This window comes from Streptopelia decaocto (assembly GCF_964273445.1).
Source record: "Streptopelia decaocto genome assembly, chromosome: 3".
NCBI lineage: Eukaryota > Metazoa > Chordata > Aves > Columbiformes > Columbidae > Streptopelia > Streptopelia decaocto.
Window position 1 is genome coordinate 632,578 of NC_138656.1, and position 26,423 is coordinate 659,000.

The 26,423-nt window shown below is 46.5% G+C and overlaps 1 protein-coding gene across 1 annotated transcript in view; it reads left to right on the forward strand.

Moving 5' to 3' along the window:
* The first annotated feature begins 297 nt into the window (after positions 1-297).
* XRN2 (5'-3' exoribonuclease 2) overlaps positions 298-26,423 on the forward strand; it is a 35,806-nt gene continuing 9,680 nt past the window's right edge. Inside the window, exons 1-27 of the mRNA XM_082047419.1 lie at positions 298-413; positions 5,221-5,348; positions 5,430-5,541; positions 6,284-6,395; positions 7,456-7,514; positions 7,594-7,683; positions 8,756-8,828; positions 8,926-8,976; positions 9,110-9,267; positions 9,709-9,783; positions 9,879-10,012; positions 10,101-10,158; positions 10,249-10,356; positions 11,418-11,462; positions 12,121-12,252; positions 12,626-12,744; positions 15,312-15,447; positions 18,214-18,321; positions 18,397-18,486; positions 18,988-19,060; positions 19,689-19,772; positions 19,944-20,041; positions 20,131-20,210; positions 21,799-21,855; positions 23,552-23,620; positions 23,719-23,853; positions 24,615-24,742. Of these exons, the coding sequence (XP_081903545.1) occupies positions 339-413; positions 5,221-5,348; positions 5,430-5,541; positions 6,284-6,395; positions 7,456-7,514; positions 7,594-7,683; positions 8,756-8,828; positions 8,926-8,976; positions 9,110-9,267; positions 9,709-9,783; positions 9,879-10,012; positions 10,101-10,158; positions 10,249-10,356; positions 11,418-11,462; positions 12,121-12,252; positions 12,626-12,744; positions 15,312-15,447; positions 18,214-18,321; positions 18,397-18,486; positions 18,988-19,060; positions 19,689-19,772; positions 19,944-20,041; positions 20,131-20,210; positions 21,799-21,855; positions 23,552-23,620; positions 23,719-23,853; positions 24,615-24,742 (2,587 nt within the window). The 5' untranslated portion in view covers positions 298-338. The remainder of the gene's footprint in view (positions 414-5,220; positions 5,349-5,429; positions 5,542-6,283; positions 6,396-7,455; positions 7,515-7,593; positions 7,684-8,755; positions 8,829-8,925; positions 8,977-9,109; positions 9,268-9,708; positions 9,784-9,878; positions 10,013-10,100; positions 10,159-10,248; positions 10,357-11,417; positions 11,463-12,120; positions 12,253-12,625; positions 12,745-15,311; positions 15,448-18,213; positions 18,322-18,396; positions 18,487-18,987; positions 19,061-19,688; positions 19,773-19,943; positions 20,042-20,130; positions 20,211-21,798; positions 21,856-23,551; positions 23,621-23,718; positions 23,854-24,614; positions 24,743-26,423) is intronic.

Below are 26,423 nucleotides of genomic sequence, written 5' to 3' on the forward strand. Positions count from 1 at the left end.
CTGCCAGGCGGGTCTCCCCCAGCTCCTGCTCTTGTCGCTGTCACCACGGGCCCCGCTCCTGCTTTTAACCGCTCTCAGTCGCTGGCAGGCGGGTCTCGGGTCTCCCCCTCCGTGCCCGGGCAGCCCCAGCCCCCCGAGGCGGCGGCGGCGCCACCAGCCCCTCAGCGGACACGGCTCCCCTCAGGCCGCCCTGCCCGCCTCTAAGATGGCGCCGCCGCCTTCGCCCCACGTGACCGCGCCCATGGCGCCCCGCGCCGGCCTGTGCCCCGGAAGCGCCGCGCTGCGCCCCGGAAGCGCCGGTGTGTCGCCCGGTGGCAGCAGGCCGCGGAGCCGCCGCCATGGGAGTGCCGGCCTTCTTCCGCTGGCTCAGCCGCAAGTACCCGTCCATCATCGTCAGCTGCGTGGAGGAGAAGGTGGGGGCCGGGGCCGTGAGGGGCCGGGGGCGCCTTCCCAGGCGGGTTGAGGGGATTCTGTGGTTTGTTTTCATGCGGTTTCTCGGCCTGGCTGCTCTTGTGTTGTGGGAGCAGCCGCTGCGCGGGAGGAGCTAACGCGCTGGCTGGGGGAACGGGGTGTGGGGCGGGGAACGGGGTGTGGGGCGGGGAACGGGGGGGGTGTGGGGCGGGGAACGGGGGGGGTTTGGGGCAGGGAACGGGGGGGGTGTGGGGCAGGGAACGGGGGGAGTGTGGGGCAGGGAACGGGGGGGGTGTGGGGCGGGGAACGGGGGGGGTGTGGGGCGGGGAACGGGGGGGATTTTGGGGCGGGGAACGGGGGGGGTGTGGGGCGGGGAGCGGGGGGGTTTTGGGGCGGGGAGCGGGGGGGGTTTGGGGCGGGGAGCGGGGGGGGTGTGGGGCGGGGAGCGGGGGGGGTGTGGGGCAGGGAACACGGGGTTTTGGGGCGGGGAACGGGGGGTTTTGGGGCGGGGAACGGGGGGTTTTGGGGCAGGGAGCGGGGGGGGTGTGGGGCGGGGAGCGGGGGGGGTGTGGGGCAGGGAACAGTGGGTTTGAGGCAAGAAACAGGGTTTTGGGGCAAGAAATTGGGGGTTTTGGGGCAGGGAACGGGGGGGTTTTGGGGCAGGGAACGGGGGGGGTTTGGGGCGGGGAGCGGGGGGGGTTTGGGGCAGGGAACAGTGGGTTTGAGGCAAGAAACAGGGTTTTGGGGCAAGAAATTGGGGGTTTAGGGGCAGGGAACAGGGGTTTTGGGGCAGGAAATGGGGTTTTGGGGCAAGAAATTGGTGCTTTGGGGGCAGAGAATGGGGGTTTGAGACAGGGAATGGGGTGATGGGGGCTTTTAGGGGAAGGGAACGGGGTTTTAGGGCAGGGAATTGGGTTTTCCCTGCAATCCTGCAGTTCGCAGCCGGTTCGGTGAAAGGCGCTCCCCTTCCCGCGGGGCAGCCTCTGCCTTTGTGCTGCTTCGGGCACAAAGAGCTGGTTTTGCGAAAGCCTTGGGTAAAACTCTGTGCGAAGAGGGCGCAGCCGAGATACTTTGTGCCGTTGCTTGTTTTGGTTCTGTGCGTGTTCTTCGTAAGCTACAAGCTGCAGCAAGCGCCGGGGCTCCCTGAACACCAAAGTGTCCAAGAGAGCGAGGAAGTGCAAGTGTCAGGGTTGGAAGCACCTTGTGGGGCTGGAAGCTGGTGGAGCAGCCTGTTGTGGAGCGGAGCAGCTCCGGGATCCCGCTCGGGGGAGCGAGGGCAGTGCCGGGCTGTTTGGGAAGAAACCAGGCCGTCCTTTGTAGCCGACGGGTTTTATGGAAAATTAAAATGGTATCTTGGTGTACGCGTGGTGATGAGGGAGAAGAGAGCAAAGCGGCAGGATCGTGTATCGACGCTGGGGGTTTTTGGCTGCGTTATGACCTGCTCCCCTTCAGCAAGGTTTCAGTGTACGCGGATGGATCGGGTTTAGTATTCAGGTCCTGTTACAGTCGGGGTGTTATTGCGTTTCAGATTAAAGCAAGAAAACAGAATAATGGATTTGGATTAATCAGTTAAAACTATGAGTTACTTCTTTGCTTTTCTTACGCTTGTGGTTTCCATTGGCCTCAGCACGATGCACGAAGTTTAATTCACCTGTAGCTGCAAGCAGTGAGTTTCTTGCTCCGGTGGGTAGGTGAGATTTGAGGATTTGTGTGCCTGGGGCAGCTGTCGCAGCTGCTCTGTGGGTTTACACGTGTGTGTTTACAGCTGGCTCTGCACTGAGCTGTCGGCAGCTCGCAGGGGTCGTTCTGGTTGCTTTACCCAACTCCTGGGGTTCGTGTGACCTGTTCTGAGGATGGGGGTGACGCACAGTTCAGGGGGCTGTGAGGTGCAGGTGTCGCGTTTGCATCTGCCAGAGAAGGTGAGCGGCGAGGGTATTGGGGGGACCTGGAGAACAATGTGTCTGTACCAGCTTCTCCTGGCCGGGACTGCGGATCTGCACATCACTGACAGCTGAAGGATGGGGTTTGTGTGTCCTGCCTGTTGATTTGCTTCATCCCCTTTCACCCGAGTGGGGAGCTCTCCAAGAGGAACGGTTTGGTGTTCTGCGTGCAGCCAGCATCCCGCCCGCTGTGCGGGGCAAGCTGCGCACCCGCCAGATCCCCTTCCTCACCTCGGCAGTTCATTTCCGTGAGCAAACAGCTGTTTCACAGCAGAGTCAGACGGCAGAGACAGCAGCTTTAGTGCCTCTGTGTTGTATTTGTAGCCGTGCTGGCAGCAGAGCCCCGGCGCTCCGTGGGCACGCGGTGACGTTGGCAGCACTGTTCTTGTGATCTGAAGGATACAGGTGGAGTTTGGACACTGTAAAGCAGATTCTTTTACAGGCTTATCTTTACTGTGAATGGGTGTTCTCTGGTTTTGTCTTACAAGCTTGTCCAGCTGTTTCTGGATAATGCTTTAAGATCTGTTTTATTTAAGAGCAGTCACAGGTTAAACAGCAAACGTGTCCTCACAGTTATTGTTAAGAGCACAAGACTTATCTTTTCCATCACATCTGTAAACATTTACATTCATCTTTGTGTAATCAAAACTGCTCTAATATTTAGGTGAAATAAAGGTTTGTATAGTCTTGGTTTGATGGAGTTTGTGACTGTATGTCCCTTTTTTGTGTTTAATAATGGAGCTTGTGACAGTGAGTGTTCTGTAGTAAAGGAAATGGAAAGACAGGACGAATTCCATGGGGCCAGGCTGGATTCCCCGTAACTGGAGTGTCACACTCTGATGTCCTCGTGCACGTTGCTTTGTTCCAACTTAGGAGCGCGTTGCAATTACAGTAAGGACAGCGCATTGGTAAATCATATTCATTACATTTTTTCTATTGAAATCTGGCCATAAATTGGAGAGCAGACTAGGCCAGTGGTGAGAAGCTGTAGTTTATCTTACTGCGGGTGAATTTAAACTTCTCTCACGATGTAATCAGCTCTGTGTGTATTTTAGGATTGCTATAAATCTCCCTAATCAGAAATTTTGTATCTCCTGGTAGCTTGTCTCTTTGAAATACTAAAAAGTTGATCCATGTTCTCTTACCTTCCTCGATTATTTCTTTTTCTTAAATCTGATTAATCTTCTTCTTAAGCCGAGCAGGAAGAATAAGAGGAAGATCTTGAAGATAATATAAAATCCAGGAGAGAATATTCTTAATCAAATTCATCTGAATTAATAAAGCTGCAACTAAAGTATCATATTTGAAGATCTATTTTCAATGGTTTCAAAAGAGGCTGCAGATTAAAAGTGAACAGTTTAGTTATATCACAAGAGATATCACTCCCAGATACTTAAACCCTTTACAAGGCTGTCACATTAAAAATCTGATAGGTTTATGAGGATGTAGTGGTGAAGTTGCTGACATGACGGTATGCAGATGAAAACTGGATGGCTTTTGAGGCCATCTGAACGAGATCATACTTACTTTGCTTTACCTTCGAGACCGAAAGTAAGATGTGTGGCAGGGCTGAGTTTATTTTCCATGTCCCGTAGCCGTAAGCCTCTGATACCTTCTGGCTGGCGGCAGCTCCGGCAGGAGGTTGGACGGAGGATCAGGTGGAACTCAGGGCGAGCTCCTCGTCCCGTGGCGGCTGGAAACCAGAAGGATGTTCTTTCTTTTAAATCATTGTCGGTCTTGGTTGCCCAGAGCGGCTTCATTAGAACTGCACGGTACAGCTCCATGTGATTCGTGTGTGTGTGTTCTGGAAGGTTCTGTAAAGGGAGTAAACAGCGGTCAGGGTTTCGTCTGTCGGCATCTGCCTGGTTTGGATGAATAGTATCAGAAAGATGTGAATTAGCAGAGATTTCACCTGTTTTAAAGAAGTGAAATAGGCGGACTTAATGTTCAGTTACTTAAAAATGGCTTCCCAAGATTGCCGTGAAAGAATTCTGTGCACCTGTAACTGTGATGAAATGTCAATACCAAATAAAGGCTTATTTTGCTTTAGAGGTTTTAATTTTTGCCCTTTAAGAGTGGGCTGAGTTCAGCTAGTTCTGCTGCTGCTCCAAGGAACATTGTAAGGAAGTTGATGGTCCGGTCTGTTAGTGTGTTGGGCTTTTCTCCCTGTGAGTCTGACAGTCTGAGCTCTGGATCAGAGGTGTGGGCAGCTCTGTTAATGAGCGGTGGGCAGCTCTGTTAATGAGCGGTGGGCAGCTCTGTTAATGAGCGGTGGGCAGCAAGGCTGCGACTGCAAGTTCAGGGCTCATCAGCTACCGAGGAGTTTCATGTGAATGAGAGAACCAGCAACAAAAAGTCCCAACAAAGTTCCTTCAGATGTGTCAATCTGAGGAACGGAGTCTTTAAAGATGAAAGGTTTTGATGCTTTTTGTTTGTCATGACAAAGTTACAGCATCGCATTATAAACTTGGAAGTCCCTTTGCTAAATTGTGAGGGGTCGGTATGAACCGGCTGTAGAAGAAATTCCTTTATTGAATAACATGAAGTTTGGAGGCTTCTTGTTTACAATACATGCTGACTCGCAGGAAAGAACTAACTCTGCTCTAACTCATCATAACAGTTGTGCTAGTTTGTAAACGTCTTTATTTTGTAAATATAGTTTGTAAACATATTTTTTTTTTCTTCAAAAAGCCCTGTTTTAGTAGTATAAGCACACTAAGCACACATCTACAGGTAATTCTGTGGGTAGCTCATTGCTCTCATTGAAAAAAAACAAAATCTGATGAGCCTGTGCATTAACACCTCTGTTGGTTATTTGCGATACTTCTCTAACCAAGTACTGAAATACCCGTTTTGATGGCATTTGCAGGCTAAAGAGTGCAATGGCGTCAAGGTTCCCATCGATACCAGCAAACCTAACCCTAACGAGGTGGAGTTCGACAACCTCTATCTGGACATGAACGGCATCATTCACCCTTGTACGCATCCGGAGGACAAGTAAGGCTGTTTTTTTGTCTCTTTACAAATAGGATTTATTGATAGCATTTCAGATGTTAAATTGAATGCTCTATGTTTTAGGCCAGCACCCAAAAATGAAGATGAAATGATGGTTGCGATTTTTGAGTATATCGACAGGATCTTCAACATCGTAAGACCACGTCGACTTCTTTACATGGCTATAGATGGAGTAGTAAGTATGGCTCTATTTAGTTCCCTATAACAGCTGTTTGTAAAGCTGGGTTAGGTGCTGTCTGCTCTCATGAGATGCTTTGGGAAGTCATTTTCTAAAATGGAAAACTACAGGTAAAATATACTGTTAATTTAATTTTGATGAGGGTAACTAAAACTGTTGCTGGGTTTCGTTGTCCACGGGGCTATATGAGCTGGCTGGTGTAGTTCACTGCGGTCTGAGCTTGGCTTCTGAAAAGCAGAAAACTTCCCTAAACCAGTAACACTCTGAAACCACTGATGTTGTGTGTCTTCGGCAGTAATCTGTGCCCGAGGCTGGGAAACACTGAGCACGTTGAAGCAGATGCACTTAGACTGGCCACTGGCTGGTTTCTACTGGGGCTGTTTTTCTAGGCTTTCCAGTTTCTCAAAGGTAAAATGAGTATCATTAAGTAAAAAGATTTTTCACCTGAACTCAGGTGCAGGAATTCCTACCATATGTGCGTACATGGCAGTGATCCCAACTAAATGTTGATGTAGCATTTTAAAAACACCAACACACCCACCATAAGTAGGAGCTAACTACTGCCTGCCGCAGCCTTTTTATTTTCAAGAGAGTTATGACCCATGTCTTGTTAGGTGCTCTTGAGATGGGCCAGTGTGTGATTACAGGAGACTTGTCTTGGCGGCCAAAAACAACGAGCAGAAAGGAAGCGATTGTCCCAGTGCGATAACTGAACCAAACATTACAACTCCGCTTTTAGGCTCCACGTGCAAAAATGAATCAACAGCGGTCCAGGAGATTCAGAGCATCGAAGGAGGGCATGGAAGCTGCTGAAGAGAAGCAAAAAATCCGACAAGAAATCCTGTCGAAAGGTAGAGTTGTGGCCATATCTGAGATCGTTCAAGTGCGAGTCACCTTGTTTGGTTTGGACGCTTCGGAAAGGGTTAGCAAAGGGATGTCTTACTCAGTGGATACTTGGCTGTGCATTACTAGGAGGAGGGGCCAGCAAGCCTACAAAGCTACAAAGCAAGCCTTCCAGAGTTAAGAACTAAGATAAAAGCAAATGTCACTTTTTTGCTTCATCTGTCTCCTGCCCAAAATTGATTTGTGTTGAGTATTCTTAATTCCTTTAAAAAAAAAATGAAAGAGAAAAGCAGAGATAAAGGTAGCAGTGGGAAACGAACTGAAACCCTTCTGGAGACAAGTATGAACTTGTAGGGCTTGATGAGAGGAGAGCTGAGGCTTAAACCCAGGGGCCAAATGGAAATACTCCAGCCCAGGAGTAATGACCCGCGAGCAGGGGCAGTTACGCGGCAGCGGCTGCTCTGAGAGCCCGAGGCGGCGCCGGTTCGGCAGGTGTCGGTGACACGGCTGCGCCGCGCAGGGCGCGCGTGCGGCCGCAGGACGCGGGCTGGGCCGGAGCGGCGGGACTGAGCTGCTGTGGACCCCAGGTAGCGAGGGAAAGGAGCACAAAGACTTGTTTAACGTTTCTTCCTGTAGCGTTCCTAGACCACGAAGACCCTTTATGAAGCTCAGAGATGAGAGAAGTTGGTGTAACCCTGTTTGTGAGCCCAAGTGAATAGATAGTGGAAACGTAGGGGAGAATATGTAAGAACATAATTATTTCCTAATGTTTTATCTCATTTAGCAAGCTTAGTTTCTTTGAGATTTCTTTCACGGTCTTTTGACAGAATAGGTAGTGAAATCGCTTCTCTGAAATAACAACAACGTTTGTAAATGTACTAATACCTTATTTTAAGATGAAGATAATATAATGGTAAAAGCCGTTTTAATTTGTTGTGTTTTTTTTAACAAACTAACTCCCAATGAGTATTAATTGTTACCGGGGGAGCCATCCTGGTTTTTATCATGCAAAAATGTTTGTAATGTTCCATATCGATCTGCTTCTGTTCAATGTTTTTATTGCTCTAGGTGGCATTCTTCCTCCAGAAGAAGTGAAAGAGAGATTTGACAGCAACTGTATTACCCCGGTAAGTAATCCTGCACTTTAACCGGCAATTGCCGGTGCCTGAATGAAGGTTTAAATTGTTTTCTTCCGTCACTTTTTAGGGAACTGAGTTTATGGACAATCTTGCTAAATGTCTCCGCTATTACATTGCTGACCGCTTGAACAGTGACCCTGGGTGGAAGAATTTGACAGTAAGTTTCACAGCTCCGTACTTGAGGAGAATGAAGGTGATCTGTTAGGCTGGGCTGGGATGTGACTGAAGAGCAGAAGTTGAACAGTTGGCTCCTCTCCTGGCGCTGTGCTGTTATTAACCAGCCCAGCCTGCGCGTCCTGCCGGGAGTTCAGAGGCACAGTTCATCCTAATAACACACTCCAACAGCACCGTTTGTCTGGATTTCAGTTAAGAGCAATGAAAAGATTTGATAGTAGAAGGCACAGTCTGACATAACGGGAGGCAGGGTTTTAGGAATACTTTTTTCTTCTTTTGGCGAAAAGCCTCGAGATACGCTGTACATGTGTTATTTTCACTATTTCTTTTTGAAGTTGTTTGCTACCTCAGGTAGACTGCATTTTCTCTGTTATTCGAATGATGGATGACAGGCAACAAAAATAATACGTATCAGCTTTTTGGACTTTGAAATTCTCTCCTCCTGTTCCTCAACCACTTCAGTGCCACCCGGTTTTGTCCCTGACAACCCTGCGTTTGCTTTGTACAAGAGGGCAGAACAGTCAGTGTTCTCAGATGCAGCTGGTTTATTTTCCATAAGTTGACTGTTAAAGTGGTCTAATTAGAGGGCAGTTGACTCTGCTTAATTCCCTCCATTAGCCGTGAGCTTACGAACGGTAATGCTCAGCTGGACGTGGGCTAAGGAAGTGTATAATGTGATAATGTGTTGGTGTGTCCCAGGATCCAAGGGAAAGCGGGCATATGGCTGCTTTAGCTGCTAGTTCTTCAGCGCGGATTTCCATCACCCTGAGAGTTTATCAGGAAACTTCAAATATGTGGGTTAATGACGTGATATTTCAGTGGTGTTTGGATCAGTACAGCAGCTGCGTCCTAGAAAATCAGTAGAGATAAATGAAAGTCTCTTCATTGGTGCCAAACTCTCAGTTTCTTTTTGAATCATAATATTTTATTTGAAACTACGGATTAGAATTTCAGGTATCCATAGGTGAGATTCAGTATTCAGTACATGAATTCTGTAAGTTGTATTTTTTTAACTGTGGTGGCATGAATTTTTACATAATTTAAATGTTTCGCAGGTTATTTTGTCTGATGCCAGTGCTCCTGGTGAAGGTGAACACAAAATCATGGATTACATTAGGAGGCAAAGAGGTACAGTTCAGAGAAATGTGAATATTTTGTTTTCAGTTAAGAGGCGGCCGGTTTGACGTGACTTTGGTTGTCTAAATGTGATTTTTCTTTCGTGTAGCTCAACCAAACCATGACCCAAACACTCACCACTGCCTGTGTGGGGCTGACGGTGAGTTCTGTTTCGCTGCAATACACGCTGGCTTACAGTAGAGTGTACTTCGCTTTTCAACTTCTTTTTTTTTATTTAAAGCTTGATAATGTTTATCCTTCATTATATTTTCTTTTTCTCTTTTGACCGGTAGCTGATCTGATAATGCTTGGGTTAGCCACACACGAGCCAAACTTCACTATAATTAGGGAAGAGTTTAAACCAAATAAGCCCAAGCCATGTGCTCTTTGTAACCAGATGGGTCACGAGGTCAAGGATTGCCAAGGTTTGCCCAGAGAAAAACAAGGCAAGGTAAGAATTCTACTAGTTCTAGAAATTCTTTTCATCTACAAGCTGATTTATGTTTTGATGAGATCATCAAGTTGTTCCCACTGTTGGTTTTGGTTGAAATATGATGCAAATTGTATTATTGGAATTGCCTAGATTTCCTGTTTTATTAATGCATAAAAATGGTACTTCTACAACGTGAAAATACTGCGCCAAACCCAGCATCCTCACCTGTGGGATTTGGTTGCGTTGTGGGCTTTGTGTGGTCTTTTTGTTGTTGTTCCACTGGTGAGAGAGAATGATTTGCACCTCAGAGTTGCCAGGCAGCAGAATGCGCGCTTGGCACCAGAGCCTGAGAAGCTGCGCCCGTATAGCTGTGAACTCTTCCCAAAATGAGCCTTGGAAATTGCGCTGAGGAAACTGAGGTGAGCTTGTGTGTAATGCGGCTCTTCCCTTCCCGTTCAGCACGACCAGTTTGCAGACAGCCTTCCTGTGGCGGAGCAGGAGTTCATCTTCATCCGCCTGTGTGTTTTGCGGGAGGTAAGCTAAAGGGTTCCTAGATCTGCCTCACATAGATAATATTTCTGAGCTCCATACATGCTGTTTTCTGATGTCCGCTCTCCTGTGTGTTGCAGTATTTGGAAAGAGAGCTCACTATGGCCAGTCTGCCTTTCACTTTTGATTTTGAAAGAAGCGTTGACGACTGGGTGTTCATGTGCTTCTTTGTGGGAAATGACTTTCTCCCCCATCTGCCCTCCTTGGAGATCAGGTAGATGAGAGCGTGTGTTTGCCTTTCCCGCGCATGTACCCACTGTGGTTTGCACTGAGAACAATCTCCTGCTTGTGTTTGTTTCTAGGGAGGGAGCAATTGATCGCCTGGTTAACATATATAAAAATGTGGTGCACAAAACGGGGGTAAGTTTTTTTACTTTTTCTTTAAAAATACCTGTGTGCTTGCCATAAAAACAGGCTTGTTCTTCAACGGTATGGTTTTCTATTTTGCAGGGCTACCTCACCGAAAGCGGCTTTGTCAACCTGCAGCGGGTGCAGATGATCATGTTAGCCGTAGGAGAAGTGGAAGACAGCATTTTCAAAAAGAGAAAAGATGACGATGTAATTTTTGTTACGTTCTTGGAGTCTGGTTTAAATAACGCGTTACTGTTAGACTTTGACGCTCCTTTGACAGAATAAGGAAACAAAGCAAACAGGCTCCGTACTTCTTTGTTCTGATCTCTAGCAAATTCCTCCGTACTCAAAGAGTTGTGTGCTTCCCCTTGGTTTTCCTTTCCTGCTTTTCTGATTGTTATCCCAATAACAGCAAAATGAAAGCATGTGTGTCGTGTTGCCGCCTGCAGCTTGTTCGGGAGCTGCTGTGGAAACTGCGGAAGGATTGGTTTGTAAAGTGCTGCAACCCGTGGAAGCACAGGCCACGAGTCGGGGTGAAACACTACAGTTGGATTCCACGCGCGTTCTCCCCTCGCAGGACCTCCTGCCATTGAAATGTGGCCATTAATTGTTCTTTTGGTCTGTCTCTGCAGTTTGTGCATGGTTTTTTGCAGCTATATTTCAGTTTACTCATCAAATACAGGGGATAAAACACTTTGTGAATGAAAGAGCAGAATTGTAATTACTTTCCAGTCAAAAACTACTGTGCCAGTGCTGGCGAAATGTTTGGTTTATAGTTGCCCCAGCCTGGACCTCTCTCTTGAAGTGGAAATGCCAGTTCGGTTTCGGTTTCTGTGGCCCAAAAATAAGAAATATCTTTTCTCGAGTCTCTTATTTTCCTGTTTCTAAGACTTTAGTGTCTCTCCTACATTTTTACATTATGTTGTTGGGGCTGGCTGTTGCAGGTTAGACAGGGAGCCCGTGTCCTCGGGCGTCACTGTCACCGTGCGGTCGCACTGTAGCTAAACTTAGTGGACGATAAAAACCATTATTGAAATCATGGGGCTTTGAATACGTAGCTGCTTTTTTCCCCCATAGGTTTTCAGGATAGGGCGGAAAATTTTACCCTATTTCTGTTGGATTTACAGATGCAAGAACTGACCTATGTCTTACCCAAAACATTATGTAGGAACCTTTTGGCCTTCTGGTCAGTAGAGGGTTATGGTGCAATATTTTTCCAAGAGCTCTGTACGCTTGACTGACTTAATTTCTCTTTATTCTCTACTTAGGATAATTTTAAAAGACGACAAAAAGAAAAAAGAAAAAGAATGAAGGTAAATTAATTCCCTTCACAATGCAAAAAGTAGCAAGAATTAAAATGTTCACAGTAGCTTTCAGCAAGTGTGTTGGTTGAAACCGCAGTTGTAATCACGGTATTTTCTGGCCTGTGTCTCAACCATTTTAAAGGGTTTTTTCCTGGCTTTCTGTAGACTGGAGCTTTGAAAGGAATTGCATATTAAAGGTTTCTTAAAAGGGACCGGAGGGAGGGCGCTGAAAGTGCTGGATGGTCTGTGTGTGGTGTCCCTCACATCTACACATCTGCGCTTGCACGGTTATTTGGTGACGCGCAGGAATTGCGTTTCCGCGTTGACACAAGGCTCAGCAAAGACCACGTTCTTCCCATGACTTAGCTGAAGCCTGACTTGCCCACAGAACTGCACATGAGCCCAAAATGCAGGGTTGGTTGGTTTTGGTGTTTTTTGTTTGGATGGGGTTTTTTTTAAGGTTTAATAAATTATAGGAATATAAGAGTCTCACCTTTTAAGTGTCATCTTCTGCGTGGTTGAGACTGTTAGACATAGCTGAGCTGAGTGAATGAGTAAATTATGCTTGTTTTATACCACACGTTAATCTGAAAATTGCGAGGGCGCGTCACGGCGCTGCGGCGGGATGACACAGCTCTTTGGGCGCGCTGGGCCGTTTCTCTTGCAGAGGGACCAGCCTGCCTTCATTCCCGGCGGCCAGTTCTCCCCTCAGGCGCTGGGCAGTCGATCCAGCCCCCAGGCCATCAGCAACCCCAGGCAGGCCGCCTTCGAGATGAGGATGCACGACAGGCAGAACGCTGTAAGTACGCGGCCAAAGGTCTTTACACAGGGACGGGGAAACAATCACATCCCCTGTTACTCTGGACACCTTTTTCTCTGCCCTATCATGCTTGGCTTGAAAAGCAGACACCAAAACATTGATTTTTCAAGGAAGTGGCTTTTAATAAGCTGTTTTTGTGGGACTACTTGAATCATGTTCTTTATTTTAGTGTTTGGTATGACACTGCTACTTGACTTAATGGTGTAAGGGTTGTGTAGCTTTTGCCTTGAGTTTTTGGGGAACTGAAACTAATGTGTGTGATTATAACCAAGCTGTTCATTTTAACTTGAATTTACAACGCCTAATAAATCCTTTTCCCCCCTCTATTTGTCTGTAATAACTCTGACCCCAGACGCCGTCGTCATCTCCAAATACCAGCCTCACTTCTGAGGGCAGCCCGTCCCTGGCAGGAGGAATTAAGCGAAAAGCTGAAGACAGTGACAGTGAACCTGAGCCAGAGGATAATATCAGGTGAAGCCATTTTTTTTGTAGCACTTTGTTAGCAAATTGCTGAAATAGATGCAGTCTAATTAATGCCATTTAGCTCAGAGCAGCAGTGCCATCAGATGCTTTTCTATGATCTTTTTATCCGCCGGTAATTAATGTGGAGGGTTAGAATATTCAGTAAATTCCGGTGAGATGTGTAAGCTATCGCTGTTAAATCTGAGTACCCAGATTAGTATGCGCGCAGGTTTTCCTCCTCCGAGCCGCCGCTCCCTTTGAGACCGAGCACTAGATTGGCAAGACGTTCGCTGTTCGGCTCTGATTATGTGAGCTGAATGCCGCTGTTCTGCAGCCCCAGTTTTGAGCTGTTTAACCCCTCCAATTCAGTTGCATTCACGTGTGCAGCATTATTTATCTTGGCTATCGCGGTATGATATTTCTCCATCTTTGATTTGTAGCGGGCCCTGTTGTGTCTGTGACGAGTTCTTTGAATGTCTTAGGATGGCTGATCCCTGGATGGTTAAGGGATAGGAATTCTATGAGAATTAACTGTCAGTGAATTACCAGTGAGTCTGCATTTATCAAAGGTTTAAATCAAGCTATTGCTGTTTAAAGGGGAGGTGAAGGCCCCTACAGCTGTTTGGTAAAGGTTCTGCCCTGATAAACGCGACTGGTTTGGGTTTGTTTTGCGTAGAGTCGGGGCGGTAGGAGGACTTGAGAAAGCAGTAGCGGTTACTTCATTGTCAAGTGCTGAGAGCTGCTCTTGAGACATATTCGTCACATCTGGCCCATCAGATCTTCCAATATCAGATACTGTAGCTCTCCTGCTGCTTTTCTTTCCTGTATGTGCAGATCTGAATGAATTGGGGTTTTTTGGTTGGTGATTTATATTTTTTTTTTAATCAACTAAGCAGAATTTTTGTCTAAAATCAGAATAAATTGTAATGTTGCTTTCCATTTGAATTTCAGCAGAGGTTCTAACAAGAAGCTTTAGCAGTGGGAATGACCCGTGGTGATTTACGAGCGGCAATAGTTTTGACAGGGCCGGTGTTGTCAAGTAAAAGGATTTGCTACATTTGTCCACAGTTATTTCAGTTCTTTTGTAGCTCAGAATATTTATTCAGATCCTTTTCTGAGTGGAAGATGATTTTATGCTTCTCATTGTAAGTAAAAACAGCCGCATAAATGTACTAGATGCAACAAAGTTGTTCTCGAAAATGTATCTTGTGTTTAGAACGACTTTAAAAGGAGAGCGAATGGTTGTAGTCAGGTAGCAGCTGGGGTGTTGTTGGTGGGACGTCTGCAGGGTCTGGCTGCCGGGAGCTCTGGGTCCGCTGCTCAGCGCCTGCGGGTGTTCTTGACTCCGTCCCCAAGACTCCAGCACAAGCAGCTCTGTCCTTGCTCCCGGCTTGCTCAAACTCTTGAAAACATCTCCTGATTTCTCTGCCTCCCCGGCAGCTGGAACCGTCTCTGAACTAGCTCAGGTCAGGCTTTAAGAAGTATCCCTGCACTGGGCAACCGGCTTGAAATAGAAGCAAACGAAGAACCTTTTTGCAAAGATGCATCGTGTGAAAAAGCGTAAACGGATCTTTGCGCTCTCTCGAAGGCTTCGCAGGCTGTGTTTGCTGTTCACTCCCTGTGCCGCTCTGACAAGTGCCAGCTTCCAGCTGACCTCAGGTTACTCGTGTGCTTCAGATTCTCTGTGTAATTTGAAGTGGTCGCAGCCTTTGTGGAAAGGGGTCCTGCGTGGCGGCTTTCAGATGTGGTCATCGGTGGCTTGAATTGTTGAGGGAAAATTCTATTTGAAAAAGTCATTAAGGGATCATCTGATTTAACCACTTTCTGAATCAGATTTGTAATTCGCTTTACCCCAGTTGGCTTGGATACCAGAATTCATGTGAACTTTGAGATAAGTGTGTATAAAATGCATGCACTGTGGTGAATAATATGTTTATATCATTAAAAAAAATGCCAACAAAAAGAAATCCACCACAAAAGCCAAACAAACCAAAAAACACCCAAAACCAAGGCAAATAGTTTTGTGAGGAACCCAGTTCTGAAGTGCGATACCAGGAGTGAACCAAATGGTAAGCAGAGCTTAATCAAGCGGCTGCTGCCTGGAGTTGATTGGGTTAGTTTGTATATAGCAGGGAAACAATCCCACTCTTGGGCTTGAGAGGGGCGTTAAGAACAGAGGAGTGAACGTGGTGTCTGAAGGTTTTCCAGAGCTAAAGAACAAAATTCCAATGGCAGTTTTGGTAGTAGATTCCCGATAAGAAAGATGAACTTGCCGACCAGAAGCAGGAGTGTTGTGGAAGGTCCTGGCAGCAGCGGGCACTGTGGAGCGTCTGCCCCGCTCCTCGCGGGCGCCTTGGAGACCTGTTTGTCAGGGTGGCAGCTTCAGACTTTCCTCTGCATTCTCTATGATGTCAAATTCCATTCTCTTGCTGTTGAGTGTCGGGTTTTATGCTTTCATTTCAACTGTATTGAGATGAGAATTGAAGTAGCAGGTGACTTTGGCTTATATTTTAATACAGATATGTAAATGTGCATATATTAACATGTATTGCCGTCTATTTGTGTTTGTTACACAGGTTATGGGAAACTGGTTGGAAGCAGCGCTACTACAAAAACAAATTCGATGTTGATGCCTCTGATGAGAAATTCCGTCGTAAAGTTGTACAGTCCTATGTGGAAGGGCTTTGCTGGGTTCTCAGATATTATTATCAGGTACTTAAGAATGTCTTTCATAAACTCTAGTTTTCTTTTTTGGAAATAATAATTATCCATTGCTCATTTGTGAGAAGCAGGGCTTGTTTTTAAAGATACACAATCAGAGGCTGCCCATTCTGTTTGACACTAGAGATTTGAATGCAGTTCTTGTTTCTCGCATACAGTAACGACACTTGTTAGTTTGAGGACTGATGCATATTTTCCTTCGCCATACATAGCCCTGCATAGTGAAATCGCAGATGACTAAATGAGTGAACAAAGGACAAAGCCTCTGAAATGCCAGTAAGAATTGGAAAGGAACAGAGTTGTCAGTCTCCTGCATAGATTGTAATGATGTTCTATGAAGTGCATTGTGATTGAAGTAATCTGGATCCGATTTAAATCTTTTGATAATTGAGATGTCAGATTGGCAAGAGATTAGTTAGACATGTTGGGGTTTGCTGCACCGCTGGTTAATAACCAGCTTCGTGCCCTGCAGACAAAGTCGGTCGTGGCTGGTGTGTGCGCTGGAGCCGGCGCGGGGTCTGCGCTCAGCACGTTCTTCAGAGGGGCTCGCACCTGGCCAGCGTAGAACAAATACCTCTGCAGTCTTGAAGTTATTTTATTCTAACACGTGCTCTTTTTTTAATTATTTTCCCCCCCTTGGAACAAAACGGGAGCATGTTTCCTTCCACTGTGGTGATTAGTTGAGTTTGGGCTCCGACCTGCGTGTTATGGTGGATGCAAATCATGGAGTTGAAGGTTTGCAGGTCTGTTGCGGTTGATGTGCAGGGGAGCTGGGCGTTGTGCATCCTCGGGGAGCTCCTTTGGCAGAGCACAGGTGTCACCAGGACACCTCAGCAGGTGGAAATTGCCGTGATCCTGCACACTGGTGAGCTCTGCTGGGAGCAAACCATGGTCCGCTCAGCAAGACGTATTCCTGGAGCTCTGAACAGTCCTGAGGGAAACCAGAGGGCTTAGGGGAAGGGACAGTTTGTACAAGGCGACCAAAATATTTCTGCTCATTAGAAGACTGAAATGAAGTTTGTTTTATTCAAAGAAGTGTGCGTTCATTGCTTTGTGGTCAGTGGCCGTGACCTTGTGCAGACGTCGGACGCCTGTATAGCTGTTCAAACCAGGGTTGTGTTTGCATGTGCACTGCTGAGAGATTTGTGGCTTTAAATGTATAGGAGCTGGAAGACGGGCACATACCACACTTAAAACAATACGGGCAAGTCCCTATGCAATGCACACTGGTGTAGCTTGTAAAACCAATTTAGTTATCGAGATGTGTGTAGGTGACTCCTTGTCCTTCTGGGTTTGTAGACATTGAGGCTGAAGTGACTGGTGCATATAGAAGTGGTAGATTATTACAGCTGCAAAGAAAATAAATGGGTGAGGTTGACAACAACTTCAGGCAGGACCATAGTGCTCTCGAGAGAACGGAGGAGGAGTGCCAATTAGACCCCAGGGAAGAGTGAAGGTACAGAAAATTCTCTTTAGTTCAGAAACGTTCCAAAGGAAAGCACACAGATGTTTCAAGCTTTGTTTTTCCCATTCTGCTTCATACTCAGATTGCTGTAGAAGAAAGCAAATCTCTCTCTAGACCTTATAAAAATGACATTTAGGCTTAAAGCAGCGCAGCAATAGCATACTTGGACGTGCTGTGGTTTGTCCGTGCGTTATGGAACGGTGTGGGGCAAGAGACCGTGACCTGCCGTGCGTGGGTGGCCTGGAGGGTGCAGAGCAGCGGCCACGTCGGCTTCTGCCCCCCTGGAACCTGCATTAGGGGCTGTTGGGCTGGGGAATCTCCCACAGCTTCGCTTCAGGGTTGGCGTTTTTTTACCGTGATAAGAATTGCTTCCCATAACTACTGCTCACTGCCCATCAGACTTCTGACAGAATACACATTGTGCTTTTCTATTCTTATAAAAACCTAATCATGCAGAGCATGTTCCACTAGTGGGAACATCTGTTTGGAGAGAAAAAAAAAGGAGAGAAGAAGAAAACCACCAATCCACCTGGCTTTTGAAACATACTGAAACCATCTGAAGAATTGCACCTAATAATTATAGGCTCTGTAATTTTATACCAAAAATATCACTGCAGGAGCCTCATTGACATTTACTTATTGAGAACTGGAAGTCAAAACTGTGGGCTTTTGTTTCAAGTGGTACTGCGAAGAAAAATAACTGAGGAGGTGAAAACTTGACTTAGACCTCGTAGAGGCACGTTTCCTTTACAAAGTGCATTGTGTTCTGCTCTGTTTGTTTACTTTATTTTCTCCTTTTTGAGGATTATTTTGCCTCTTTCAAGTGAACGCACTTTGTATTTCCCAGTATTCAATACAGAAGAAAAAGAGGGGGGAAAGCCAAATGTTACTCTAAGTGTGTACTAGTGCTTGTCCTGAGCTGAAACAGTTAAAACCAGAACACATTTCAACATTGCGGTGTTCACAGCTTGCAGAGCGGCTCACGTCGGGGCTCTCTGCTCCCTGTGTTCCCAAGGTGCTGGTGGGATTTAGTGTTGGAAAACAACAGTGCAAACTGTGCTGCTGGGGAAATCCAGCTCTGTGCCACCAAAATCCCCATAACACTTTCTGACCACGGTTCTGCTGCTCGTACAGCTACGGAGAACTTGGAAACTCCAATGGTGTCAACGCTATTTCCATCATGAACACAAAACAGCCCCACAGCAGCTACTGTGAGGAGAATTAACTGGCCAGACCAAACCAGCACTTGTATTTTTCTGATTTGTCCGTTTTTTTGTGTTTCTCTCTCCTAGGGCTGCGCATCCTGGAACTGGTATTACCCTTTTCACTACGCTCCCTTCGCTTCCGACTTCGAGGGGATCGCAGACATGCCGTCAGATTTTGAGAAAGGCTCAAAACCGGTAGGGCGTGTTTGTTTATTTCTGCTTTAACAGCTCATTAGAAGTGTCCTACACCTGCTTGTTTAATTTCGACAGTTCAAGCCCCTGGAACAGCTGATGGGGGTGTTTCCAGCCGCCAGTGGGAATTTTCTGCCGCCGACGTGGAGGAAGCTCATGACAGACCCGGTAAGAGCGCTCGCTTTGCTGCCCTCCACCAGGGTACGGCGTCTGGCGGCTGTGGGAGCACGGCTTGCTGCTCCCTGCAGGCAGAAAGCCAGTGGGGACCAGTGGGGAACGTTTGGAGTAGATTGCAGACATTCCCCAAACATCCCTAAGAGTGATTCTTTTGAATTCTGAGCTTCCAATGAGAAAAATCAGTTCCTGGCTCTCTTACACTTTGGTAAGAGTCTTTAGTTTCTTATAGAAACCTTGAAAACTCAGTTGGGGAGCAGATACCTTAACCTGGTTACCTGTAACTGTTCTGTCCCACTTGATTTCTTGTGTTGATACTCTCCGGGATGGAAATGCCCTACCACACTGTGTGTTTAATAGAAGATGCTGTGTCAGTAACGTTCCGTGTGTCCTCCTTGGCGTGGTGCGTGCTCACCCTCTAAAGCGCAGCGCTATGTGTTCAGAGTCCATTTCATAATTGGCTTTAATAATTTTTTTAAATTTTCTTATATGCAGGAATCAAGCATAATTGACTTCTACCCTGAAGATTTTGCTATTGATTTAAATGGGAAGAAATATGCTTGGCAAGGTGAAATTTCAGCTTTTTTTTTTGAGCTACAATATACTGACATTAGCTTCAAGAGTCTATAAAAATAGGAAGAAAATGGAAAGTGATCTTAGTGAGGTAATTACACACCAAGTCACACAGATAACTTGTGTTTCTTGGTATGGGGAGAAGTATTTTGCAATAGGTATATTTTGGAAAAGAAATTCGTGTGAACAAATTATGGTTCAGTAACTGATTTAGAATTGGCAATGATTAGTAGCAATTTCAACAGTCATTCTAGATTCGTTAATTTATCCTGAACTAGATTAATAATTTTTCTATTTTTATCAGCCTTACTGTGTAATTGTCTTTTGTCTCCTTTGCATTTAATTAATGGATCTTGTTCCGTTCAATCAGCGGCTCGTTGGTAGCTTGTGGAAACGCTTGGGGGAATACAGAAATATTTGGATGCATACAAAGAATGAGAAAAGTTACAGTGTTTAATGCAGCTGCTTCTTGCTTTAGAGAATATGAAAATGTAGGGTTTTCTTTTCTGTGACTGATCCAACAGTTGTTCCTTGGGTAAAGAATCTATGGAAGCTTTCCATGCTAGTGTCTTTTCCCCCCTGCCCTGAACAAACGTGAAAAGCTCCTGTTTTGGTTGCGTTAGGTGTTGCGTTGCTGCCGTTCGTCGATGAGCGACGCCTGCGAGCCGCGCTGGAAGAAGTCTACCCTGACCTCACTCCCGAAGAGAGTAAGAATGGTGGCGTTGTGTTACAGCTTGGTGTTACTGCTGCGTTTCACCCCAAATGAGCTTTGTCCTCCGCGTCAGTGGGGTTTTCCCCTAGTGGAGGCATCGGCAGGGCCGTGTTCCTTCCTCCCCGCTCGGCTCTGAGCTCTCATCCGCTCTCCTCATCTCTTGTAGGCAGAAGAAACAGCCTTGGTGGTGATGTTCTCTTCGTTGGAAAGCACCACCCGCTTTGTGACTTTATTGTAGAGCAGTACAAGACCAAAAATACAGAGGTGGGTTGTAGTTGTTCTGAAGGGATGGTGTGAATGGGGGGGCAGGGGTCTAACCCAGGGATTCAGTTGGCTAATTGTCTCTTTCCCAGGCGGTGGACATCCCCCCCGAGCTGTGCCACGGGATCCAGGGCAAGCTGACGCTGAATGAGAACGCTGTGCTTCCAGACCAGTGAGTATGGCCGGGCAGTGCTGGCTGCTGCTAGCGACATCTGCGCTTAAATAACCCATCTCGCTGCCAGAAATGGCAACGCGTCCGCCTCTGGGGCTGAGCATGCGTTCCGCTGGGTTTCATAGGAGGTGTGTGTTATTATCACGTATGTAAAACACCCCAAACTTTCATCCTGTGGTCCTATTTTGTTTTCATTTCAGGACTGGGCTTTTAAACCAGCACCAGAAATCTTTGAAGCGCTCTGATATGTTTGTTTCATTGCTGATGAACCCTTTGTTTGAATGTTTGTCATTTCATCTATGGAAGAAGACTGATTTTTCTGTATTTAGTAATGTTTGAACTCTAATAGGTAAACAGGGCTCGTATAATGAAAGTAGTGATCAGTGAGGTCGTGTTGTCTTGGCGTCTTTGCTGTCGTATGAATGGTAATTTCATGCAGTCTGGTGTAACTTCCAATAGCACATGCTGTTTAAAAAAGCGCCCAACAACTCTGCCTTTTATATGCTAATCTTAATTGCATTCAAGAAAAATCCAGATAGAGATATACTAGATATATTTTGCCATTTTCCATTTATGCTATAGCATTAAATTCAGTACTGTTACCATCCAAACAGACAAAAAAATGCTACTCTTTTTTGTTTTCTAGATAATGCATTTAGTTTGAGAAATTATCAGCGTAATCTTCGCATTGTAGGATATGCATTCATTTATCTAACTTTGCTTAGAGGCATAAGCAGGTGTTCAGTAACTCATTTGCATTAAATGCACAAACACTCCGATTTTGTTGGCCAGATAATGTATCCTAGGTCACACTCACTAATATACGTTCATCTATTCTCGTCATGGCTTGCGAAGAACATGAGCAAGTCAGAGCTGCTCTTGGAGGGAATAGCAATGCAGGGAAAGGAGAACTCTGCTGCCGCCGTCTCCCCTTGCCAGGGGGTGAGAAATGGGTGGGTTTTCACCTAGAGAAGCAGTCGGCCAGGGGTTCTGTGGGGATGAGCAGGCGTTGGTATGGCCTCTTCAGAGCGAGCCTTGTTTGCTGCAGAGATGCGGCTCCCGTTGGGCAGCACGTGTGAGCTCTGTGTGCGACACGGTCTGTGCCGTCGTGCGCCGCAGCCTGAGCCAAACGTCCCATTGCCGATGGAGAAAAGGCATTTGCGCCAGGATGGCGTTTGCTTGAATGGAAGGGCGAGGCTTCCGCAGCAAAGGAGGAAAGGGTTAAGATGCAACTGCGTGTCAGCTTATTAAATCTCAGTTACAAAGGAGAGTCCTTAAGGGCTATGTAAAACAGCTGGGGTTTTGTTTGTTACTTCAAAGCCTTTTTCTTCCTAGTGAAGCAGGTTTGTGCCTACATGTGTGTCTGTCTGGTCTTCTCCTGCCCTCCTAGAACCCGCTGGTGTGTTCTAACCAAACCTTGCTTATAGAAATATTTGATTTAGGGGAAAGGGAAGTTAATACTGAAATCACTTTAATGTATTGCAGACTCAGTTGGCAGGGGAACAGGACTGGTAGCAACAGGGAAAGGGGAACAAATAGTGAGAAATATGTTACATGGTGTTTTGACAGAGGTTTTTCTCTTTACCAGGACAGTGGAGTCTCCTGTTCCAATGCTGCGGGACCTTACACAAAATTCTGCCGTCAGGTAGGTGAACTCGGGCTTTTAAGGGCATACAAAATACAGCAATCAAAGCTTAGTTTATTCTGGTGGTTTGTGGTGTCAAATTTGCAACAGAATCCATCTCTTAATAAAATTGAAGCTTTTACTTTAAACGCTGGTGCTGTTCTGTGAGACCCGAATCCAGGCTGTTGTGTTGTAACGCTTGGGCTTGGGCGCTTGAGGAGCAATACTGACTTTGCCTGAACGTGATGTTTGGGAGAGCAGTAAGAAACTGCGTAATGAATACAAAAACAATGCAGAGTCTCCAAGAGTAATGTTATGGTCACAGGAGATTTTAATTACTCTTGCACTTGATAGCAAATTTCTGTAGATCTGGTGTGTTGTGTGTCATTCTCACTTACTTTGGCACAGTGTAATAGGTCTGTAATCCTTGAGCCTATAACCTTTCTCTTCTTGAGCCACATAAGATACTTGAGACCCTGCAAATCACTTGCGACCTGTCTGCAGATTGGCATGAGTTGGTTGAGCAGAGCTGTCTCCAGGCAGGGAGGAATGCGAAGCTGCGCCTTGTCAGGCTATGGCAGAAAGGATGTTCTGAAATGGAGATCTAGTTACTTTGAGTGATGAGTTCAAGGTAGTTCTTGGCTTTCCATCTGCCGCTGCCGGGAGGTTTGAATTGTTTTACGCTTCCGTCCATTTCTCTGTTGCGAGGATTTTTCTTCCTGTCCTTTGCGATAGTATGAGCAGTCATGATCCTGCTCTTCAGTGCTTGTCACTTGGGCTGAATTTTCCAAGGGACCATTCCTCTCTTTCCTTCCAGTCTCATTCATTCTCTGCTGAAAACCAGATGTATTTCAGCTGGAGGAGTGAGATTATTCCGCTTAGTTGTTTGCTGTTGTCTTTCTTGGCATGCCAAGCATTCTTCTGCATCGCTGGTGAGAGAACAGAAAGCAGGTTGGTGCCGTGTCCTTCAAACGCAGCCCTGGCGGGACCTGCCTGAGCCCCGGGTCCCTGCCCCGGGAGATGGGAATTGCTGGCACTGCGGAGGAATTTTCCTGGAGCAAACCTCAGCTGCTGCCTGATACGTTGTCTTAGCGGAAATTAAGCTTTTGGCCGCCTTTTGCTCTGTTACTGTTTAGTTTGTGTAACACTGGACAGCTCAAAACGCAGGGTCTGCAAGAGGTCACTGAAAATAGGTGTATATCCCCCCATGGGAACTGCACGCAGCTGCAGAGCTGCCTTTCGAGATACAACCCCCCGGCCCAGCAAATCCCACTTGCCAGTTTTGCCCTGGTTTGCCTAGGCTGCACAGCGAGCTTATCTCCTGCCCGCTTAGGCTGCACAGCGAGCTTATCTCCTGCCTGCCTGCGCTGTGCAGCTTTGGAGCTTAACGGGTACAGCCAGCGCTTTGTGCCCCGGGCCCTGCAGAGGTACCTTCGTTGCCGTGCACAGCACTAACTGCCTCCTGGACATTAAACTTTCTTTTGGACTGGCTGTTGATGCAGAGGAGGAAAAACATCACCCTCTGCAAAGTAATTGAGATACCCAAGTTCAATGTAGTCGGTATATCCGTGTGCAAGAAATGCAGTTTGCAGTTTAAGCCGTGGGTTCTTGAATCTTTTCTGGTCGGTACATCACTGTTAATGAAGCAGCAATTAGTTTTTTAATCTTGCTTGACTTAATTATCATGTAGACCTAATCCTCAAATACTTTCTCCTAGTATCTCTTTCAAAGATCCACAATTTGATGAAGAATTCATTTTCAAGGCTAATGTGTTACCTGGTGCAAAGTAAGTATCAGTTGTCTGTTTTCATGTAGTTCCATTGTCTTTCATTAATCTGAGCATTTACTCTGATAAGTATTTATGGAACTATTTTTAATATTAAGGAAACCTGCTCCAGTTCTGAAGCCTGGAGACTGGGAAAAGACCAACAACGACGGCAGGCCTTGGAGACCACAGCTCGGCTTTAACCGAGACAGAAAACCCGTCCATTTGGACCAGTCAGCGTTCAGAACGCTGGGGTAAGAGCGGCAGCACTGGCACTGGCTGCCGTGCTGAGAGGAACGTTCTCCTCTAGTGCCTTCTTAACGAAAAAAACAGGGGAATGGGGATGGACTGTCAGAGATCTGATGCTGGTATTTTATGCTGGAAACTTTTACATGTGATGTTTAAATTCGGCGTTGATGAAAACTGCAATGATTGTGCCATGATGCCTTGCGTTCATCTTGATTTGGGGTTTGGTTTTTTTTTCTACTAAATATTTCTGTCTAATTTTCCCGCTGGGTTTTTTCAGCTTGTTTGGTGGATACTCGCTTGAAGTGCAGAAGGTACAATGAGAATATTGCACACAAGCAACAATTAAGATTATTATGAAGACGGGAGTGTCTTTTATGCTTTTAAAAATAGGTTTTAAAAACTCTTGTTTGAGGCACATGTATTACACATTACAGTCTGTTTGACTGTCGTTTTTCAAGGCGTTGCCACAGTCAGTTTCTCTTGGTTCTCCAGAATCCAAGTAAATTTTTGGGGTTCTGCAGTTCAGTACAAGAGCGCTTCTGAGCGCGGGATGAGAGAATGAGCTGGGCTTGTGTATTACAGCTAAAATGAGACGGTTTTCCTTACTGGGAAGCGGTGTGTGAAGGAGTCACTGTCGTGTTTGCGCCCATCTCCCCGGCCCCTGGAGAGCGCGGGGTATTTGGCGGGCTGGGCAGCAGCTGTGCTGGAAGGGGACGTTCGTAAAAACATCCTGTTCCTCGTCCTTTCCCTTTGTCGCCTGCGACAGGCACACGATGCCGAGGGAGCGGGGGATGCCGGGGATGTACGCCAACGCCGTGCCCCTCGGAACCTACGGGAGCCCCTACGCGCGGCCGCTGCTGGGCGGGCAGCAGCAGATTCCCAAGCTCTTGTCCAGTAAGTTGCTTCTGCTTTCTACATTTCCCAGTTTGAAAAATATTTTGGTTTCATTTTGGTCCATTGCACTATTACGAATAAAAAGTGGATTCAGGCATCCGTCTGCATTCACCTTGTGTTGCCCTCTATTGCTCTTCCTTTGCACAGTCGCTGTGGTGAAAGGTACTAAAATGTAGTTCTGTGCCTGGAAACGGGGTCCCGTGTTGAAAACTGCCCAGTGCTCAAATGCAATAGGAAAAATGGCACTTTGTCTCCTATGCCCACATTTCGTGGGATGGCTGCGGAACAACTTTTCATTTTATGTATTATGTTTTTATACGTATGATGAAGTGAAATGAGCCTCTCAAAGGGCAATGCGGTCACCCGAAGTGCCATCTCTTCCTCAAGAGCCCGCTGTGGGTGTTCCTCACTGCTGGGCTCTGATTTGGCTTGGATGTGCCAATTTTCAGCTGATGAATAATTGTCTGTGCTGATAACTTGCGAAGTCAAGTGCAGCATGGCAGCTCTCTGTGAATGGCACGTTGGGTTTCTGCAGCGCAGGATATCTGATTTATGACTTTCATTTCAGTCAGTAAACTTGTCAATTAGCTGCATTTGAAAAGTGATTTTGATTAGTGCAATCAGTAAACACAAAATCTCGTCTTTGATTGCCACACTGATTAGATAAATTGTTACTTGAGGAGCTGCTAGAGAAGGCAGTTTATTTGGCCTTATAGCTCTAGGAAATGCCTAAGTTTTGAAGACTAAAGAAAATATTAATTGTCACTTCTTCTCCGATTTTGTACCTTTTTGAAGTGCAATTCACTGCTCCGAGCTTTTTCCCTTCAAAGATTGTTCTCCATCAGAGCCATACAAATGAACAGTAGTAAGGTGGCTTTACATGTTTTTATGATGATTTCATTCAACTTAAACTGTTCCCAAGGGCTGCAGAAAGATGTGGGTACAGCAGGAGAGCTGGCTCCTTTCTTTTTGCCATGGAAAGACGGTGATTAAGTAGGACACGTGTTTTTAACGAGCCCATAAGCGGGAGTCTGTGCATGAGGAACACTGGACTGGGATGAGACCAGCGGCATCTCGCTGGGTTTCTCAGCACCGCAGGGGGATGGAAAACGTGCTGTTAAACTTCAATTGAAACGTGAAGTTGTGCGCAGGGAGGGACTGTGCAGGTCTGGGGATGGTGCACACATCACCACCGTGGAACAGAGGGCTTTTCTGGAACCTGGTGTCTCCCAGCAAGCCAGAGCCAGCTGAGCCAGGCTTAGGGGAGCTGAGCCAGGCTTAGTGGGGCTGCAGGTCTGGCTGTGGTGCAGGTGTCTGTGAAACCTTGAAATTATTAGACATAAAAGGACATTTCTGGACATTTATTTATTTTAGCAGTTTCATCTTTGTCCTCTTTTTCAAGCCTGGGTTTGACATTGTGTCGCAGTGGCTCGTTTCCCCCAAAGCAGCTGAGGGCAGCGTGATGGGCATGGGGATTTATTGCCTCTGATTAAGGGATGTTCCCTTTGCTGCAGCGCTGCCCTGGGAGGTTTGTGGCCATCAGCCCGTCACGGCTGCTGACAGTCAGAGTTGGGAGAGGTGCAGATTTTTTCTCTGTTTGGTTTGATTTGCTTTTTCTCCATTTTTTTCAAACGACTGCCAAGCTTTAAGGTGCAGGGGTACCGCAGTGTAACCGGGCGCC